Below are 20,230 nucleotides of genomic sequence, written 5' to 3'. Positions count from 1 at the left end.
TAGGCGGTGAGGATGGCGCAAGCAAAAGTGTACTTGCGCGCACTGCCGATGCGCGAGGGTCACCAACTACATACAATACATATGTCACGGTGTGGCCTGCGCTGGTTCGGCAAGTATGTGGCTTTCGAAGGCCGGGGAATATGTGAGAAAGAGAGACGGGTTGGGGATAAGAATGACATGTTGAGAATAGTATAATGATAATTTCTATGATGCAGAAGAATGGGACATAAAGTGGGAAGCAATGGCACTTGCGTAGACTGCCCTTCTCGATGTTTAAGCCGATGCACAACAGGAGCGCGCTCACCACACCGAACAAAAGAATTCATGTCGTTTCGCTTCTCGCCTCTTTCCATTTTGGCTCGTTCTGCTGCTATCTAATCTACAGCAGGAAGCACATCTCCGTCGAGCTTTCGACCACTGATGATCCACAATGACCAGTGAACCCTAATACTACATAGACATGATGTTGTTGGGTCGTTATCATGCTGCTTCTTCTCCATCCATCCATCACCAGTATTGTGACAATATAACCCCCGGTAACATGTACCTATAGGTAGGATGGGGGAATTTTCTTGATGTTGCTCAAAAAACCAAACAATACACCGACAGGCCAACCTGAAAGAAGTAGAGATCACTGCAAGATAAAAGATCTAAAAGCACCATCTTTCTAGAAAGAAACATGAAGCAGAGCTAGGGTGAGGGAAAAGATGAAGTGGAGAAGTCGTTCGACTGATGCCTTCTGAACATTCAAAACTGGTCTCTTGGAGTTTTGCTCGAGATTGTTCGTGTCTGGTGGATGACTAAAAGCCTGTGAATAAGTCTTCGAGCTCGTCGATATCCATCTGCTCGGGGCTTTTCAGTGCCCATGATGATTCGAGTATGTCAATGTCGTCGAGTTGTAAGGTCAAATACATCTTTGGCATTGTTGAGTGATGGTCTTGTCTGGCAGGAATCATGGGACTGCTAGAGAGGAGCTTTTGTTCTGGAGCATGTAGCTCTGCGTGGGAGGTGCCAAAAAGCTCCATTCCTAGCTCACGGTCCCGCCTCTGACGAATTTCAGGGGTCTCGTCAGACACGTCGACGGCTGTCAGTTGTCGATCACCCTCAACGGATTCCTGAATGGTGAGATTGTGAAGACTCATACCACGAGCGCGAACCGCAGTGGCAGTCTCGGTGAATCCTCGCTCATCGGCTTCGAGCGGAGGACTAGGGGCACGGTTCGGTCGACGTGGAACCTCTGGGGTGCCATCTGGGTTGAGACTGCTCCTAGCACTAAAGTGCTCGCCAGGGGTAGTGGGTTCCATGGAAACATCCTGGTCTAGTTCTGGGGAATATAGTTCTACCTCCGGACTAGGTGAGAGTCGAGCGCGTTCTCTTTGGTCCAACTCCAAATCATCCATCTGGCTGTGGTCGGAAAGGCTTGGAGTCAAATTCTTGGCCTGGATAAGGGGAGGTGGTAGGATATCGTCAGACGATTCAGGCAAGGGCATCCGTGGTTGAGTGGTCAAGAAAAAGAACACCTTCCTTGGGTGAACCGGTATAAGCTCCTTGGCTAAAGGGCATGGTGACAAAGCAGTCCAGGGTCGTTTCAGGTATAGACTCAGACGGGAAGAAAGTAATGCAGCTGGGTTGGCAGAACTATTGAGAACGTCAGCAAGAATGGCGCATGAAGCATGGTGGAAAGACTTACTGAGCAATACTTTTATTGGTCGAGGCCAGGATGGTTGCTAAGTCTCGGATGAGGTGTGGGCGATTCCCAGTCTTCTCCAGCTGTTCAATGACTCCGATGACAATATCGTCGTTGATTCCGTCGATGTCGACTTTGCGAAACTGTGGCCTCAAGCCAGGTGAAGGTGGAGGAGTTTGTTCGGCTGCGTGTCTCTTATTGGCAAATGTTGCTGGAGGGATCTCGTCAAGTGCTGGAGAACCGACCTTTGATCGAGGGGATGAGATTGGGGAAAGCGGCTCATCGCCGGCATGAGAACGCTTCAGTTTCTTTGAGGGAGGCGATTGTACCGGTTCAGACTCCTGAATGAACTTGATGGATGGGCGGTGAGTGCGCGAGGAATTAGGCACGTGAATGCCGAGAGATGGCAAGGAGAGAGATTTCCGACGAGTATTGTAAGGCATGGTGGAAATAGGTCATGGGTTGGAGAGAAGGCGAGGTGAGGTGAATACAGTTGTCGAATGGTAGAGTTTGTATAACTGTAATGGAGCGAAGGTTGGTACAGAGGGCCTTGAGGAAGTATGTATGGCCCAAAGTATAGCGACAGGCAGTACAAAGGAGTACTCGGTAAATGGAAATGTTTGGGATGGTGATGATGATGGTGTTCCAGGCTGCGGTCAGGAGCCAAAGAGCCAAAAGCCAGGGAGCCAGGGAGGCCGACGGGGGGAGGAATGGACGGTTGGATAGCGCAGCAGTGTGACCAAAGGCGGCGAGGGCGTGATTGGATGGCGAGGGCGTGGTGGGCAGCTGGAATGCAGCAACGCAATGCAAGGTGCCGACGTGTGGAGCAATGAGCAACTGCAGCAGGGGTGCTGGAGTGCAGGGATCAGTGTCAAGTCCAAGAGACTGGCTGCGCCTTCGCCTCCTTGCGTCTGGGAGATCTCGCGGCTACCGGTGAATGGTGAGGTTGGCCAAACGGCGGTAAGCAGAGAATGAATAGCTGCAGGTTAAGCAAGCATGCAGGATCGAGAAGTCTGGTCGGGCTGGGGCTGGGCTTTCTGTTGACTTGTTTGACAAGTTGCGCGCGCTGGGGGTGTAGATGTTGATAGACGTGGTGATGGCGAAGGTGATGGTGATGGGGATGGTTGCGCAGGCAGAAATAGAAAATAGACCGGAGGGGCGGGCGCCTACTTGGGTTATGCAGGCGGAAATCCAATTGTTTGCTGTAGGAGAAGTACAGACAACTCAGTAGTAGGAGTGACGGGTGGTACGAGTAGTACACGTGCAAGGACGGGGTGGAGGAGAAGAAGTCCTATGGGGGATGATAACAATCGCAGATCGAAGGTGAGGGAGGGATGAGGTGATTGAGCAGAGGAGGGAGAGAAAAGCAGCAACCAGAAGCTCTCGAAAAGAAAAAAAAAAAAGAATAGAACAATTCGGATAGGGCCTGTAAGGCAGCAGCACGAGCTTGCAACCGGTAAGATGTAGTCGTACGAGTGGGAAGTAGTAAGTACTCCTAGTTAGTCGTCGTAGTAATTGGAAGCTGGAGCAGTTTCTGATCGAGTGCGGCACTCGCACTGGCGGCTGCAAAACAGAGAAAAACAGAGCAAAGAGAGGCGTGTGCGCCAGACCCTGCGAGTTGCAAGCATAGCGGATACTCCTCAGCATGTGGATCCCCAATACGTATCGAGCATGGCCGCCATGGGCATGAGGTGCCACCGTACCAGTGGCATTTCAGCCATTGCAGGCATTGTGCTCCGGACTGTAGGCATTATATCAGCCTGGAAGGGGCACCGGGGACCAGACTTTTCACCCCCGGTTCATACTTGTACGACGTCTCTAAGGATGTCCACCCGCCCAGCTAGCATGTCAACCGTCTTCTTAGGCGTGTCTGGCTCGAGATCCGAGGCCCTGGCCAGCCACCCGCGTGCTTCTCGAGGGTTGGAGTCATCGCTTTAGCACCGGCCACGCAGCACCCCTCAGGCACCAGCGCCTAGGCAACATTCGGCATGGCTCAACGCCTATTCCTTCAAAATCCAGCCTAAACCGCCTACTGTGACGGCGCGAGGATGCGCTACCAGAGTTTCGCCTGCTGGGTGACACTGGCAGGTGAGTTAAGAGTTCACCGACACCAGTCATTTGGTCTTCCTGGCAGTTGCTGCAAACAGAAGTATCCGTACTCCGTCGTCCGCCACTTCGCACTTGTCGCTCATATCCTATTTGGCTTCTGACAGCACCACTCTGGACGACTTGGTCGACGACTCTCACGACGAGTCGACGCTAATCGGGTCCAATCAACTCTCCCAGCCGCTCATCTTGTCATCGTCCGATCGATGGGCAGACAGGCGGAAGGGTGTTGAGATCGTTATCCTCGACCGTCGCCTTGGATGCCGTCAGACATGCCAAAGGCGGTGGTGTGATGCGGGAGGATAGCCTGACTAAGGGGTTCCTATTTTTTGCAGCGAAACTCCTAGTGAGATTCGGATGCTAGCTAGAGTCATGATACCGGTTTCTTCACCCGGGCATGCGTGCAGACTCCAGGTTATGCACGATGACAATGGCAGAGATCAAGGAGGGTAGCCAATGCACACCCTCACTAAGCATCAACAAGAGCGAAGGACTAGGGGACACGTCTTACCTTGTCAGCGCCATGCGGATTGCCAACGATTGGGTGGGTTGAATGTTGCGGCAAGCCAGGAAGCTGGTGTTCTGTTCCGCTGGCGAGTCGCGAGTTGCGCTAGAATTCTCACCGTTCAAGAATAGGAATTCAGAATAGGAATCTTGATTTTGGGATGCCGGTCCCTTCGCGAGGTCGGCTTGGGTTCCAACTTCCCCCTCAGGCTACGAGGAGACAGGAGAGAGTACTCCGTAGTGCGTAGTGCGTACTCGTAGAGGCTACTCGTAACTGCGTTTACTGGGCTGCTGCACCTTCCAGGGGGCCCCCCTCGGCCCCAGAATGACACCAGCCTGCATCCCTACCGAGCCAATCACCGGCCCGGCTCCCCACCTTCCTCGAATAGAAGACCAAGATTTTTATTTTATTTTTTTTCTCGCACTGAAATCCAGCCGAGCAGTGTGAACGCCCAGTACGGAGTCGAGCAAACAACGCAACGGGAACAACCCGCACCACCCAGCCTGTGCGAGTAATCCACATGGCCATGGACTTGGCCTGTAATCACACACCTGTCAGAGAAACTCGTCCCCGTCGGTCGGGGGAGCGTTTCCCATGCAGCAGGCTGTCGTTGCTCTAGGCGACGCTGGTTCAATTCGTGCCTGTCATCTGTCGCACTTGTGATCAGGTTCTCGCCTGCAAGCTGAGCGGCTCATGGAAAGCCACGGTAGGAGCCCAGAGGTTCAGAACTCGCCCAAGTCGCAGCGGAAGCTGACAGCTTTGCCCTCACACGTTCGCTGTGCTGAAAGCCGCGTGTAAACCATAGTAAGCTCGCCTCCTCTCGAAAACATAATACAATCATCATCGCAACAATCATACAATAGCCAGCCAATCATGGATTTTTTCGGGACGACATGGCCACCGAACTGTTGCGACAAATGTTGGTTGGAAATGCTGAGCCGTGGATTCCGTTACGAGCCTCGAAGCCCTAAGGCCGAAACGGGACGGGGGAGCCAGGCACGTGATGGCCAGTCGAAACTCAATCTGAAACAAACATTGGCTGCCCAAGGCATTCCTCTCGCGCTGTAGCCTTTGGTCTCCTTCACCGAATCCCACACATGTGCATGGCTACTTGGAGAGTTACGTGAGGGGCTCTCTACCAGCATGTGGCACCGTGGCAATGTCCCAGTCAAAATCCTCTCAACCTTGCGTCTTCCTCGAGTCGAGGACGTATCTAGAGTTTCGGCGGCAATTTGGAGGCCGTCTCTACACAAGAACTCTCATTCGGCGACTTAGCTGAAGGTGGCCGAAGCTGCTGATCGGCGTGATAAGGAGCACTTTCGGTACGGGAGCTCAGCCCATGTTCAAACCTTCGCAGTCCGACTTTCTTCACCTATCCTTTATGTGAGCCTCCCACGGCTATCCACAGTTCGCACTACACTTGCATATGCGCATACTCCCCCGCACTTTAAACCAAGTTAGATTTATCCCTTGGAGCTCAGCAGCTATGTTTACGAAACCTAAAGAGGGAACCAGGCACAGACCCGATCGCGACCCAACCCTCTTGCAGCTGTTTTGAATTACGAGCTTGGATACCTGCTCTTGGAACGGCCTATCATCATGGGATCATCTACCAAAGAATCAATGCGCTCCGACATTATCGAAAATCAATATATCAGGACCAACGCTAGCCCAGTCTGTCAGATACCCTCGAACCGATTACTCCTGTGGCATCCTATGGAATACTGCTGTGAAGCATACCGCTGATATTCGCCACGAGAGGTTCGACTAGCACCCCACTCAAGAAGGTTAGGGCAGTAAGCATATGGAGATTCCTCGCGATGTCAAACCATCCACCTCATGCCCTCCACTCTTGTCTCAGTCCATCATCACGAATAATAGCTGGCTCCGGGATGTCGGCAGATAAACACATTGCGATGGTTTCCTGATTTTATGCACGGCATCCCAATTCAAGACTTGCGTCGGCAATTGGCACACAGCGGCGGCTCTTCAAGCCGTCAATCTTTCACGAACATCATCATGATCAGCATAACTCAACATTCAAACCCGACGCACCCTACCACCGACGCGACGGCCCAGACATGCAGACATGGCGTATGCCATGCTCATGCAACTGTGATCCTACAACTGCATAATGGCCCGACGGAACACTCTCGGGAATGCGATTGAGCTGCTGATCGTCACTGCGGCGCGGAAAGAGATATCCAGGGAGTGGCTTCCGCCTTGAAATTTTACACAATGACGTCTAACTCTACGGCCTTAACAGACTGCAGCTCGCCCCGGCTATGCTCGTAAAACTCGCTAAACGCGCAGGGTCTGACGTATATACCTAGGAAATAACTTCCTTTACCATCCTTGTGTGTCGAAAGTACCTTTTGCCCGTGGAGGTTCGTTTTGGTTAGATTTGCCTTCTCTGGCTCACCGGGCCTCGTGTGCCTCTCAGGAGCGGTCCACGTCGCATCGTAATGCGCCAAGCGTTCAGGTTTCAACCCCGATCCTAGCCAGATTGAACACAGGTCCTCCATCATCCCGGAATTACGAGTATTATTCCATCATACAGTGGCTCCGCGTGCTACATTCTCAGAAATGGCGAAAGGCACCCCTCCTGGGACATCTGTGCTCTCACACAATAGCTAACCTGTTCGGCGCTCCTGAAATGCCAGCCTTACGAACTACTCCAAAAGCAGCTTCGGGCTTAGATGTCAAAGATGTGTGATTTCGGAGAATCATAACCCAAGAGATCGCATAAAACTAGCTAAGGTAAATTTCAAAGTTGCTCCAAGACCTCGGGCAGTGTAATGTTTTCATAGATATATACATATCTACTATTGTACAATTCCTCTTTGGTTGAATGCGCGATGGCCCCGAAGAGACGGTGACTTGAGGCCAGTCGCCAACAAGTCGTCCACAAGATTTATAGACTTTTACGCTTTCTTCTCACCGCGTTCCTTCAGCTCGACAGCAGGAGCCGGCCGGAGGACATACTCGTAGACGGTGCCAAAAGCCGATCGATTCATGCTCTCGACCACGAGTCCACTCGCGTTGACCACCTTCTCAATATCCTTGTTCCACCAGCATCCATACCGGTCGGCGTGTTCTTTGGCGACATCATCTAGAAAGTTGTTCACGAACCCAACCGTCGACCGCCCGTGCTCCAGTAGAAGGATCTTTCCGCCTCTGTCGATTGAAACCTTGCTGGCTTCCGCCTCTTCGTCGGGAGAGCCGTAGTCTGTGGCTTTCGGTCCTTCAGCTGCTTCCTCTGCTTGCTTACCAGTCGCTGTTGAGGCGGCTGTGGCGCTCTTCTCCCCAGGCTGCCTGGCCAAGGTGCCCAAACGTTTAAGGAATTCCACAGGATTCGCCATGCTACAGATGCCCATTGTCTGGATGATCACATCGAACCCTCCCTCAGGCCTGCGGATAACGCGCCTGTCACCACCGTCTCCCACGATGAACCTCACCGGTCCCTTAAATTTATTAATCGGCTCCACAGCCTCTTGCAACTTGTCATACTTCTTCTGCGCCTGATACACCATGATCTCGCTCTGATCATTGAACACCAGACTCTTGACTCGCGTATCGCTTGGCTGCCGCAGAGGCCGCAGATCGTAAAACCGCATGTTCCTGCCCGTACCGCAGCTGACCTCGAGCACATTCCCGTGCGCCTGCGTACACAGCGCCGCGCGTTTCTTGTGCAGCCGCGCCAGCCGCTCGGATAAGTCCACCTCGTCGTCAAAGTCGCGCGAGAGATCGAGCCATCGGCTGGACACGTCGGCGTTTTGTGGTAGGTCCAGGCTTTTTGCTCGCTCGACCGCCCGTCGGTATGATATGTAGGTCATCGTGCAGTATATTCCAAACGCCACGCCCATGATGGAAGCGCCCCAGAAGTAGGCGGCCTTGGATACGAATAGCCTTTGAAGGAATTGTGGCAGGGGTCGGGTGTAGGGCTGGTAAACTGGCTTCGGTAGGGGCGCGGTCGTGTCTACTGGGTCTCTTCTAACTGGCTTCTGTCGGGGCATCCTCTTCAGTGCCGTCGAGGCATGTCTGTCGAAATGGTGCATCGAGGATCTGGCATAGACATGGTTGCGGATCTCGCTGGCTTGGAACGTGTGGTTCAAGCATCTCCGCGTACTTGATCGTTTGGAAATGAGTGCCAGCGCAATATGTGGTATCCGAGAGCTCTGCAAGCTCTGCATCGTGGGCGGCAAAACCTGGTGCGGTGAAGGTCGCACCGAGGAAGTCGAGCTGTCTTGCAGTTGGAGTTGGAGATTAATATTTAACTATTTTCTGCCGAGCCGAAGTTCAAGCGAACAAGTCGAGGCTCAAGAGTCCAGACTCTCACACCAGCACGGCGCAGAAGACCGTCAACGGTAAAGCGGAGAAGCACACCACCATAACCTAGAGCTGGAGGGATCGTTCAGTATAAAATGCAACACGGCACCAAGGCTGTTCTCGTCTATGGGTTGGGCCAGAAGTAAGTCATAACTAATCAGATGTAAGTGGAGGGACGTACATATGTCTATATTTGATGTTCAACTACATATCCGAGAACATGTCAAAAGCTGGCACCTCCACAGCCCCTGGACACGTCCTCATTATCGGGGCAGGAGAATTCGGACTGGCGACGGCGCTATCCTTGCTGTCTAATCCCAAATACAAACAAACCAGAATAACCATCGTCGACACTTCACCGGAGCTACCGAACCCATCAGGTTCATCCGTCGATGCCAACCGCATCGTGCGGGCAGACTATGCATCCGCGCCATACTCGAAGCTGGCCCTGGAGGTACAGGCGCAATGGCGCGACACGAGCAAGGACGGATGGGGCGGTGAGGGGCGGTACCATGAGCCTGGCTTTGTGTTGACAGCGGACGAGGGCCAAGGCGACTACGTGAAAAAGTCACTGCAGAATGTACGAGCTTTCGCAGCGGCGAATGGCACGGGCTGGGGCGATGTCAACAAGATCCAGGAGTTGAACAGTCGAGAGGAGATCCAGAAGGCCACGGGCTACGAGGGCGTCAGTGGCGACCACGGCTACGCGAACTTCAATTCTGGGTGGGCTGATGCCGAGGCTTGTGTTGCTTATGCCTTGCGGAGGGTGAGGCAGGAGGGACACGATCGAGTCACCATCCGGAATGGTACGCAGGTCGATCGGCTGCTGTTCTCGGACGAGACTGTCATGGGAGCGCAACTGAAAGACGGCGAACAATTAAAAGCCGACCTTATCATCCTTGCAGCTGGGGCTTGGAGCCCATCGTTGATTGACCTGCAAGGACGATGCCTGGCCACTGGGCAAGCCGTTGCATTTATCGACATCACTCAGGAAGAGCAGGATGCCATGGCACACCGGCCGACAGTCATGAACATGAGCCGGGGTATGTTCATTATACCACCGCGAGACAAGAAGCTCAAGATTGCAAGACATGGCTACGGGTATAGGAATCTCGTCAAAATTCCCAGGAAGAAGCTGCAGGCCAGCTTCAGCAATGCGCCGGCTAGACTCGAAGACGATGAGGTTATCGAAGTCAGTGTTCCGGAGGTCGGCGTGCCCATACCTCTGGAAGCAGAAGACGCAATCCGTGAAGCAATGGCCGTTCTCATTCCGCACAAGAAAGCCCGACCCTTCACGCGTACGAGGATATGCTGGTACTGCGATACGTAAGTTTCATTTGCCTGTTTGTGGGCCAAGTATCTGTCTAACGTGTCCCAATACAGTCCATCCGGCGATTTCCTCATGGCATACCACCCGCAATACAAGAACCTCTTCCTTGCAACTGGAGGGTCTGGGCACGGCTTCAAGTTCTTCCCCGTGATAGGTGACAAGATCGTCGACGCGCTTGAGGGCAACCTGGACCCGGAGCTGGCAGAGATTTGGCGGTGGAAGACGGAGGAGGAGTTGAAAGCCGAGACGGCTGGGCAGGAGTTTTTGGGCTGTGACGACGGAAGTCGAGCTGGCAGGAAAGGGATGATCTTGGCCGAGGAGGCGAAGAGAACGAGGTGATATTGATCAGACACGGCTGCTCGGTGTTCCGAGGATTCACGGAGGCCATTGTTGCATTCCTTATCTCCTTGGAACATGGCCCAAGAGTCCATGACAGCCCGTCTCAGCCAGCCAGCCAGCCAGACTGGACGTGGATAAACATCACATACACATGGCAACTTACAGTGTTACATACATAGCTAGGCCGATTTACATGACCAGCAGGCTTAGATAGGTAGATGTACCAGCCAGTGTTCACCGGAAGGGCTTTGTCTGTCACCAAGACGTTCGGAACCCCTTCTGCAGACATGGCACTGCGTTGACGCCCAGGAAACCCCGTAACATATTCCGACAGTCCACACATTTCATCTCAAGATTCAGAAGCAAGAAGCAAACCAGCAATATCCCAGTCACGGAATCCCCACCAGTAACAACAGCCTGCTTACTTCCAGCACGTGCGTAGATGGATGCGAGATCCGAAGCCAACATCTAACCCGACATGAGACACTTTCACCACCACAATATGTCCAAAAACTGTCAGACAAACCCAAGCTTTGACTCTGCCAAAGTCGCGCGAAATTCCACCTGGATTCCGACCCCCTGAACGAGTACCGATCTCGCGCGTTTTGGCTTGATAGTGGAATGGCTATATAGTTCTTTTCTACTCAAGCGAAGCGTAAGAAAATCCCTTTCTTTGTTCTTGTTTTTCCTGATCTTCCTTGTTGTTGTCTTCTGCGTCGTCTGCAAACTTTGACCTAATAGACATAGTACCTAGTCCTGAAGCGAGATGGAGAGGCCACTGTACCTGAGTGCAGCCCGCAGTCTTATGTGCCCTAGCTGTGGACAATTATTCTCGGGTCACCAATGGTAGCCAGACAGCCAGACACAGGCGCGTATGTACAAAACTCGTCAATGGACGAGAGTCGAAACGCACAAAAGTCGACAATATCGACACCTACTAAGCTCGCCAGGTACAGATTTCGCCAGGTATAAAACCCGACACGGCAGCCCAGGCACTATATGCAACAGCACCCCCAAGGCTCCATTCCAGTGGCAGCAGCGACGATCAAGCCCTTCGCCTCGTCATCAGTAACCCACGCGAAATCGACGACATCAACGACACGACCTACCCGGTGACGGTCCAGAAGGATGCCGTGTAGACAAGGTATGGTATGCAGGTAAACACGATCGCTAACTAGACTACCTGCCAACCTAGGCACTCAACCCACTGCCAACTGCCAGACTATCCGCCCAGGAAACCTTCACGAATCACGACCCTCAAAAGACACACACAAATACACACACACATAAGCAAGCCAGATTGCCAGGTGAGGATCTAGACAGCCTTCTCCTCTGACACAAATGGCATCTGATGGTGGGGGCTCTCTTCAAAAGCCAGAAAGGTAGGGTAAAGAAAGTACGCGGCGTGCGGAAAATAAAAAGGTGAGCGAGAAGAAAAGTACCTTGCATCCATCCGATGAGGCGTCTGTTGCAGGGGGTGGATCCGGAGGTTGGAGCACGCTGCACATTCTACGAATACTTCCACAACACCGGTCAGGATCCAAGAAGCCAGAAAAGAGGCAACAATATGGTTGGAGGGTTGAAGAATCATATTATGACTATCAAAGCAATGCTTCATGATTAAAGCTATCGCCAGCCTTGATCATCTGGCGACCAAGGATGACCTGAAGCACAAGCAGCGACCGCCTACGATACCAGCAACCTCCACTCATCCACGATCGGCGGTTTCCACAACCACTGCTCTATGAATCTTCCTGATTGCAGCAATCTAATATGACGACAACTTTCGTCGGGTCCAATCTCTCCGTGACATTCCTCAATTGTCGCGGATCCACGGCTCTCAAGAAAGATTGCCTCCCATATCAGGCGCAACCCCCTTCGGTGTGTATCGCCGGAAAATATGTCGATGGCTCTGTACTTCGAACCATGACCCAAGTGGAAGTTGAAGAGGGAATAGAGAACCAAGACGGTACCGAAATCGACCAGCGCCGAATACCGCCAATGACCCGTGTGTCGATGAAGACCCATTTCTAATTGGTGTAAAAACCTCGTGGCACCTGTTGTCCGTTTTGGTGCCCACCAAGGAAACAATGTCATCGCTCAAAACGCCTTGCAATGCTCATAGACTAGTCGTAACACGGGCAAAAAAAAAGCAACATGGTAATTTGCCTCCATCAGCCTTTGACAAGATGACCATAGTCAAGAGCTTGATGAAAGTGAATAGTGATACAAAGACCGCCCACGCAAAGAAATCAGATCTTTCTGAAGTCTAGATCGTATGTTAGTTGTGGCACGAGGACAGGGCGAAGGCATTCAAGGACTAACCTGACAACGTTGGGTAGATCTGCTCGAAGGCTTGATAGATCTCCTCACGAACTTTGGCGCCAGTGAGCACAATCTTTCCGCTGACGAAGATCAACAAGACGATCTTAGGTTTGATCATACGGTAGATGAGACCAGGAAACAATTCAGGCTCGTAGGAACTGAAAGGATGATGCTTGGAAGCAAGACCTTCGAGTCGGATGGGGAACTTGATATCACAAGAGCCGACAATGTTTTGAATCTTGAAATCGGTGAACTTGGCATTGAAGCCGAGCTTTTGGATGATACGCGCATACTTGCGGCTTGCCAGTTTCGAATCATCTTCCGACTTTGCGCCAGTGACAACCATCTTGCCAGATGCAAAGATCAAGGCAGTGGTCTTGGGGTCACGGATACGCATGATCACAGCGGCGAAACGCTGGTGATAGTTAGCTAACTGTCATGAGGAAAAGTATGCAATCACATGAATCGTACCTTTGGATTGTACTCAGCATTGCGAGCATGCAGTGCAATGGTCTTGAGATCGAGGCGACAATCAAGGTTGACTGTTGCAACGATGTTTCTTTTCCAAGAAAGTTAACCTCTGCTGACCATAGGGCAACAAAGGATGGATACTCACTGCAAAGTGGGCACGATACCACTCACTCCAGCACCAGGAGTAGCACTGGGGGTTTGTGGAGCCTGTAAGGCATTTCCTCCCTGTTGCTGGCCATTCATCTTCGCATCTGCGTAAGAGCCACCGTTGAGGTTCTGTCCATCTTTCTCAGAGGAAGGCGGTGTCAAGTCCCCAGCACCACCAGGAAACGAGAGAGATGCGGGAGAGGTGAAGGCTTTGGCCTGTTGTGCGGTGGAGGGATGAGTGGTAAGGGAATCCATGATTGCAGGTGTGAGGTTTGCACTGCGGCGCAATAAAGCGGTCGCAGTCAAATGTCTCTTCGACGATGTGTGGATCGAGGAAAAAGACGCAAGAGGCAGTCTGTATGAGAGAGGATGTTAGGACGATGCTGTGGTGAGGACGGATGGGAGGTTCGAGAGAGCGACGCGCAGACTAGTGTCGGTCGGTTAAGTGAGAATCGACTGAGGTGAGGCAGTGATCTTTGAGTGAAGATTCACACCCACACCGAGGTAGATATCGTTCTCGGTAACTCGACGACGATGATGGATTGGGGACTCGAGGCGACAGGGAAGTGAGTTCGTACCGATAATGTGGGAGATAAACAAGTCAATGTCTCCCCTACAAACAACTGCCCTTTTGACTTGAACTTTTTGTTTGGAGTCTTTTAAGTTGAGGTGAGGTTCGGTCGACGAGCCTGGACCGACAATATGCGAAAACGAGGCAACAAGAGAAGTGAGATTGACTTTTGGGAGCGAATTACTATTGCGGAAAGTGCAAGACTGTCTAAAATTGATTGCGGCTTCTTCTTTGTCTTTCTGAACCTTGAGGCTCTTGTGATAAGAGAGTGGCCAGGCGCACGCAAGCAAGCTTTTTGCCTGTGGTTTGCGGTGAAGCGCCAAGAGGATAGAGATGTCACGACGAGAAGGATCTCAAAGCCGATGACAACTGGGAGGGTATGGTATCTGGAGAGGTCGCAGGCGAGGCGGGCGTGGGTAATGCGCTTGATCAGCCTTGGAGCCTGATGGAAGAGACCGTGGAGGATGAAATGCGGTTGCGGCGAAGTGCCAAGCCAAGAAATGTCAGAAAATCCGGGAGCATTCGCGATGGGAGGGCAGCCTCCTTTTATACTCGCAGCAGGGCCTCCAACCCCGCCACGCTAGTCTCACGCTAATGATTTAGCTAAGCCTCATCCGTCACCCGGTCTGCATCATCGCACCTTCCATTATCTGCCCCTTTTCTGTGCTTGCATGCATGCAGTGCTGCGCGTTAATGCACCTCCCACGGAACCAGACACGCCTAACCAGCTTGAATCCTGCCTTGTGCACCCATCAAGTGACAAAAGTTCAGGTCAAAAGTTGCGAGCCTCCTTTTGGTCTGCTGAACAAACCAGGGCAAAAGACAGGACCAAGTGTGTTTTTTTTGCCATGAGCTGAATCAACAACTCTAGCTCATACCATTTACCGAGGCGGGATGGCAGTGTAACATTGGCCCAAGCTCACGTGCTTCAGGTTGCGAATTTTTCTGCTTGGGGGTGGGTGGGCAGGGAAGACCGAGACCGAGAGAAAATCGGGTTTGCCGCCCAAAGTTACCCAACCGAACCACAGGCAAATGGCTCGCGTTGAGACCTAGTCATGATTTAAACAGTTGGATGATAGCCATTCTTGTCACAGAATGCATCATCCGGTCTGCTTTCAGGGCTGGTCACAAGCCCACAACAACACGATGATTGTATAGACAGATAAAAATGAATGGACGCTGGGTGTGTTGAGCGGTGGGAGAGGGAAAAGGGAGAGCACCCAGAGGGACTGCAAAAAACGAAATGACTCACGATTCTTGCCAGGGATGGAGGGACAAACAGTTTCACATGCCGCGCAAGTTTGACAGTCATTTCGCGCCTTGGCGGCGACCGGGCTTTTTCGCCCGACGCCACAATCTGCAGCCATCAGGCCTATCAGGCCAATCAGGCATCTGGCCACTCTGTCCAGACCGGTGACAAGCTGCCCCACCAGCACCACTAACATCCGACCATCCGACCTGAGATTATCGTCCACTAACATCCATCTTAAGTATAGCGCACATCGGTAAACATGCCCTCCACGGCTGGAGTGTCAGCCTTGTCATGCAAGGATCTGCAGTAAGGCTACAAGTGCATGAATCTGTTTGATCTTTGATCCAGCTGAAATACTCAAGGTGCGGCCGCATACGAGGATCTCGTGCCAGGCTGGAGGAGCGATGCGGGCGACAGAGCGGGCAAACACCCGAGGTCTCGGGGCTGGATGTCTATCAAGCTAAGCAGCGACCCAGGGGCATGAGACGGATAGGCTGCTCCATCTTGGAAACGGACGAGGTCCTTTGGCATTGGAATCAAGAATGAGGAGTGATTACTCATACATCGCAACATCCAGATCGAACATATGCGCGTGAAGGCGCACTGCACGGACAATATCACGCTTTGAATTTACTTCTCCATCATTTTACCACTAGACGTATATTTGGCTGCAACGCGCAGCGGACTTTTTCCCGAGTAATGTTATGAGCGGGAGGGGCCTCGGGCCCGAGCAGCGAGGCCAGATTGCCATCATCCGCCTTCGTGCTCCTCTCGACCGTACCCGTATCATATTCCAGTATGATCATAGAAGGTATAAGGCTGTACATCTGATTGCTGAATCCAACATGGAGAAGGACGCTCTGGGAGCACGAGTTTGTCATCAGCTCGAAGAGCCCTCAAGTAAGGCTGTAACTCGGTCCTTCACCGCCCTGCGGTGTCTGCCAATTGATATCCTGATTGGGGGCTTTGATATCGCATGTTTTACAGTGGATACAGCTTTTTGAGGCACAAGACGTCAGTCGCTGGCATTCAAGCAGAAGCAAACAGCGGGATGGGAAGGACACTCACTTTTGCGCGTTGATTTGGAATCGGACACCAATGTCTTTGCTCTCATCTTCGACATACTCATACACACCGGCCGGGCAAAATCGATTCTCGACACCTTTATAGACTGGCCACTCTTGTGCAGCGTGGGCCTCCCAGTCCTTCACCTGTAGATGCACTGGTTGATCCTCTTCATGGTTCGTCCCTGTCCGCGATACGGATGTAAGAATGTCAAATGTAATCTCACCATCCGGCTTTGGATACTCGATCTTCTTGCACTGGTCTGCGGGCTTCGTCGCCTCGTTGTCCTTGCACGGGTGCTTCAGAGTCCAGGGAACCTTGCCGCGCAGTAAATACGCTTCGAGTCCCGAGTACATCACACCGCCATAGACTCCGAGAGGGGTATGGAAGGAGGGTCGCATGTTGCGGACTGCTTTTAGCTCCGGCCAAATCCAACTCTCGCGCAACGCTGTTTCGTAGTCATACAGAAAAATGGTGTTCGCATCCGGATTCTTCGTCACAGCCGCGTAGGCGGATTCAGCGGCTAACATGCCGGACTTCATTGAAGTATGTGTGCCTTTGATCTTGGGAAGATTGAGGAACCCGGCAGTGTCGCCTATCAGCGCACCACCGGGGAATGCGCATTTGGGTATTGACTGAAATCCACCTTCATTGAGGGCACGGGCGCCATAGGCGAGGCACTTTCCGCCTTCTAGCACGGATTTGTAGAAAGGATGCAGTTTCATGCGTTGAAATTCGCCGTATGGAGAGAGCCATGGGTTGGGATAGTCGAGACCGACGACCAACCCAAGACTTACCAGATTTTCACCATAATGGTACATCCAGCCACCGCCGTAGGTGTCTTTGGAGAGTGGATAACCTAAAGTGTGTGCAATCTCTCCTTTCTTGAAGTTCTCGGGCTTGACCTCCCAGATCTCCTTAACTCCAAGTCCGTAAGTCTGTGGGCCACTGTCTCGTCTCAAGTCGAACTTCTTGGTCACTTTCTTAGTCAAGCTGCCATGGCATCCTTCCGCTAACAGAGTGATTCTTGCATTGAACTCCATTCCTCTTTCGAAAGTCGATTTTGGTTTGCCATCTCTTCCAATTCCCTGGTCGTTGGTGGCAATTCCCTTGACTGCGCCTTCACGGTTGTACAAGACTTCGGCGCCAGCAAATCCAGCATAAATCTCAACACCAACTTCCTCGGCCCGTTCACCAAGCCATTTCGTGAATTGGCTGAGACTTATGATATAGTTGCCCTTGTTGTGCATCTGTGGAGGTGCAGGTATGGGTATGGCATTAGATTTGGTTAACCATCGCATCTTGTCGCCACCAGCTGGTGTGGCCCCGGTGAATCTGTGCTCATTATCCTCCGATAGCCAATCTGGTATTAACTCATTGATTGCCCTAGGTTCAAGGACATTTCCAGATAGAATATGTGCTCCAACTTCTCCAGCCTTCTCCAGCACGACCACTCGGAATTCCTCATTGCCTTCTTCGTTGGCGATTTGCTTTAACTTAATGGCAGCACTCAGGCCAGCTGGACCAGCACCGACGATGCAAACATCAACCTCATCACTTTCTCGTTCAACGGAGGCCGGGTCGAAGCTCTCGTCAACGTCGGCATATCGCCGCTGAAGGCTTGACGATATAGATCGTCGTTGGCCAGCAACAAAAATAGGCCGGTGTGATCGTGTTCTCGTGACAGCTTGCCTATGTGCGGGGAAGGAATTGAGGAAGGAAACCGAGGATTTGGAAAACGATCGAGTCTGCTGGATTGGGTTCGCAAGCCTGGTTAAAGGCCGAGAAAGGTGTTTAGAGGCCATCTGGAGAAGATCGTGGAAGAGGGAAACAAAGCATGGAGTGAAAAGGGAAAGGGGATGGCTTTTAGGAGTAGACTAGATCAAGAATTCGATGCACGGTGAAATCACGGCGGGAGCATTTTTGTAGAGAGCAACGAGGGACTCCGACAAGACGTCAGCGTTTGTCGGTTAAGCCCGGGCGACTGGGTTGAAGGATAAAGGTGAATGGGCCATGGAGCTTTTGTTTGCGAGTCTCGCCCGACCAATTGACGAGGATCTGAACCAAAGCAATTCTGAGATCCGAGGCTCGGCTCTCCAGGGATTTCTTTCCGTCGTCACGGTACGGGGTTAATACTCCACTCAATAAATACGGTGGAGCAGACACACAACGGGAGGTCGACGATGATTCCGTGACGACATTTGAATTGAACCTTGAAAATGGTACCTACGGGTAGGAAAATAGACAACTAAGTAATAAGAGAATCCAGTGATATCATCAAATGTCAGCATACGTCTTCAATCGCCAAAGACCAACAATGTGATGCAGCCCGAGATGTAGGTATACCCATCGGACCCAGAAACCGCTGACGACGTCTCTACTCGTCACGGATTGAACTTAAATACGTAGAATTCAGCCGTATGCCATCAGTTTGATTGATAAACACCGTCAATTCCTGCCACAAACACGCAGCAATCTTCTCTTGCACATTCGCTTTCTACAGGTTCAAAATGACCTCCTACTCTCGCGTCGGTGCCGTCACCGGTGCCAATAAAGGTATTGGACTTGCAATCGTCCGCCAACTTGCTTTACAGTATCCGAAATCTTCTTTCAACGACGGGCCACTCCTTATCTATCTCACTGCACGCGATGAGCAAAGGGGGAAGACCGCTCTTGGATCAATCTTACAAGACGCCCAGCTGAAAGAGACAAAAGTATTGCGCAGCCATGGTGGACTCACGGATGTTCAATACCTCAACTTGGACATCAGCTCCAAACACAGTATCGAGGAATTTGCGGCTCACCTGAAGGCCGAGCATCCTGGCGGCATAGACTTTCTCGTCAACAATGCTGCAATTGCAATGCAAGGCTTTGATGCCAATGTGGTCAGAGAAACTCTCCATAGCAACTATTACGGCACCCTTCACGCGACTGAACTACTTCTGCCACACATCAAGAATGGAGGTCGCTTAGTGAATGTTGCGAGCGCATCTGGTCACCTGTCCTCCAAATACTCGGATTCCATCAGGTCTCGGTTCCTGGCCGCCAAGACGCCAGAAGACATTTCCAAGTTAATGCAGGAGTTCACGACTGCCGTTGAGAATGGCTCTCATCAAAAAGACTGGCCTAGTGCCGCATACGCCGTCTCCAAAGCAGGTACCATTGGCTTCACGCGAGCCATCGCGCGACAGAATCGAGAAAATGGAAGTGAGACATTGATCAACAGCTGTTGTCCTGGCTATGTCAAGACAGATATGACCCGAGGCGGCGGAGTCAAGACACCGGATCAAGGCGCTCAGACTCCGGTATTGCTTGTCCTGGGAGATCTTGGAGGCTCAAATGGCGAATTTTGGCAGAATGAGAAGATCATCAGTTGGTGAAACTCCAGCCTATTTGTGATCGGTAGCGGATGACCTCATCATGGTAGTCGCTAAAATGCCCAAGGAAACATATTTCATGTCAAGTGCCTTTTTTATCAAAACCTAAACTTCCCTTGGAGAAAGTGTCTCGGGGATCTTGAGGATTCCAACATGGATGCAGCATGGACACTTATCAAGGATATAACAAACTCCGGTTGGATCAACAACTAAACCCCATACGTCAAAAGGTTTACAGGCTATGATTCCCCTCCCACCGTTCTTGCATCTGAGAAAGAGATTTATTAGGTTGCCGAATAAGGACGTCTTTGTGAGCAGTGGTGCAATTCGTTGGATCATGATGGAGCAACGATCCTTCGGTCAGCAGCCAAGCGGACCGCAAGCAATCCGCCATGCCCATCCGACAAGCACCCTTCGGGCTTTGGCGGAGTTTGCCCCTTGACAGGTTCAAACTCAAGCAATTCAACGTCGAGCATTTGCATCTTGAGACATCCGTCATTGGCTTACTCTAATACGCTGAACTGTTCTAGCGGCCCGAACTTTTAGGACTGGCGTAGGTTGGTGGGTGACGACTTACGGAACTTGGACTGATCGGCTGCTCTGCCACACAAATGATGAATCTAGTAGGCTACATGTTTTCGGCCTTAAGCTTCGCAATATCTCCTTTGTCTGCATGGATTCATCTGTCGCTGGGAAGGGTTTCGCATATAAAGGGAGGATTGACAT

General features: G+C 51.8%; 6 protein-coding genes across 6 annotated transcripts; 2 read left to right on the top strand and 4 right to left on the bottom strand.

The window, feature by feature from the left end:
• Positions 1-800: 800 nt before the first annotated feature.
• A1O9_01975 (uncharacterized protein) lies at positions 801-2,130 on the bottom strand (the record flags this gene model as incomplete). Its single annotated transcript, XM_013407550.1, has 2 exons — positions 801-1,638; positions 1,691-2,130. The coding sequence occupies 2 exons, from the start codon at positions 2,128-2,130 to the stop codon at positions 801-803; spliced, it is 1,278 nt and encodes a 425-aa protein (XP_013263004.1).
• A 5,092-nt stretch (positions 2,131-7,222) lies between these two features.
• On the bottom strand, positions 7,223-8,491 carry A1O9_01974 (uncharacterized protein; the record flags this gene model as incomplete). Its single annotated transcript, XM_013407549.1, has 1 exon — positions 7,223-8,491. One exon carries the CDS (start codon positions 8,489-8,491, stop codon positions 7,223-7,225), a length of 1,269 nt encoding a protein of 422 aa, XP_013263003.1.
• A 356-nt stretch (positions 8,492-8,847) lies between these two features.
• A1O9_01973 (uncharacterized protein) lies at positions 8,848-10,296 on the top strand (the record flags this gene model as incomplete). Its single annotated transcript, XM_013407548.1, has 2 exons — positions 8,848-9,953; positions 10,011-10,296. 2 exons carry the CDS (start codon positions 8,848-8,850, stop codon positions 10,294-10,296), a joined length of 1,392 nt encoding a protein of 463 aa, XP_013263002.1.
• Positions 10,297-12,616: 2,320 nt separating this feature from the next.
• A1O9_01972 (TATA-box-binding protein) lies at positions 12,617-13,494 on the bottom strand (the record flags this gene model as incomplete). The annotated part of the gene is made up of 3 exons (XM_013407547.1): positions 12,617-13,036; positions 13,093-13,180; positions 13,238-13,494. The coding sequence occupies 3 exons, from the start codon at positions 13,492-13,494 to the stop codon at positions 12,617-12,619; spliced, it is 765 nt and encodes a 254-aa protein (XP_013263001.1).
• A 2,464-nt stretch (positions 13,495-15,958) lies between these two features.
• On the bottom strand, positions 15,959-17,932 carry A1O9_01971 (electron-transferring-flavoprotein dehydrogenase; the record flags this gene model as incomplete). Its single annotated transcript, XM_013407546.1, has 2 exons — positions 15,959-16,058; positions 16,131-17,932. The coding sequence occupies 2 exons, from the start codon at positions 17,930-17,932 to the stop codon at positions 15,959-15,961; spliced, it is 1,902 nt and encodes a 633-aa protein (XP_013263000.1).
• Positions 17,933-18,637: 705 nt separating this feature from the next.
• Positions 18,638-19,507, top strand: A1O9_01970 (uncharacterized protein; the record flags this gene model as incomplete). The annotated part of the gene is made up of 1 exon (XM_013407545.1): positions 18,638-19,507. One exon carries the CDS (start codon positions 18,638-18,640, stop codon positions 19,505-19,507), a length of 870 nt encoding a protein of 289 aa, XP_013262999.1.
• Between the last annotated feature and the right edge of the window lie 723 nt (positions 19,508-20,230).

The sequence above is a fragment of the Exophiala aquamarina genome (genome assembly GCF_000709125.1).
Source record: "Exophiala aquamarina CBS 119918 chromosome Unknown aczIA-supercont1.2, whole genome shotgun sequence".
NCBI lineage: Eukaryota > Fungi > Ascomycota > Eurotiomycetes > Chaetothyriales > Herpotrichiellaceae > Exophiala > Exophiala aquamarina.
The sequence above is the reverse complement of the archived record's forward strand: the minus strand, read 5'-3'. Positions and strand labels throughout refer to the sequence as shown.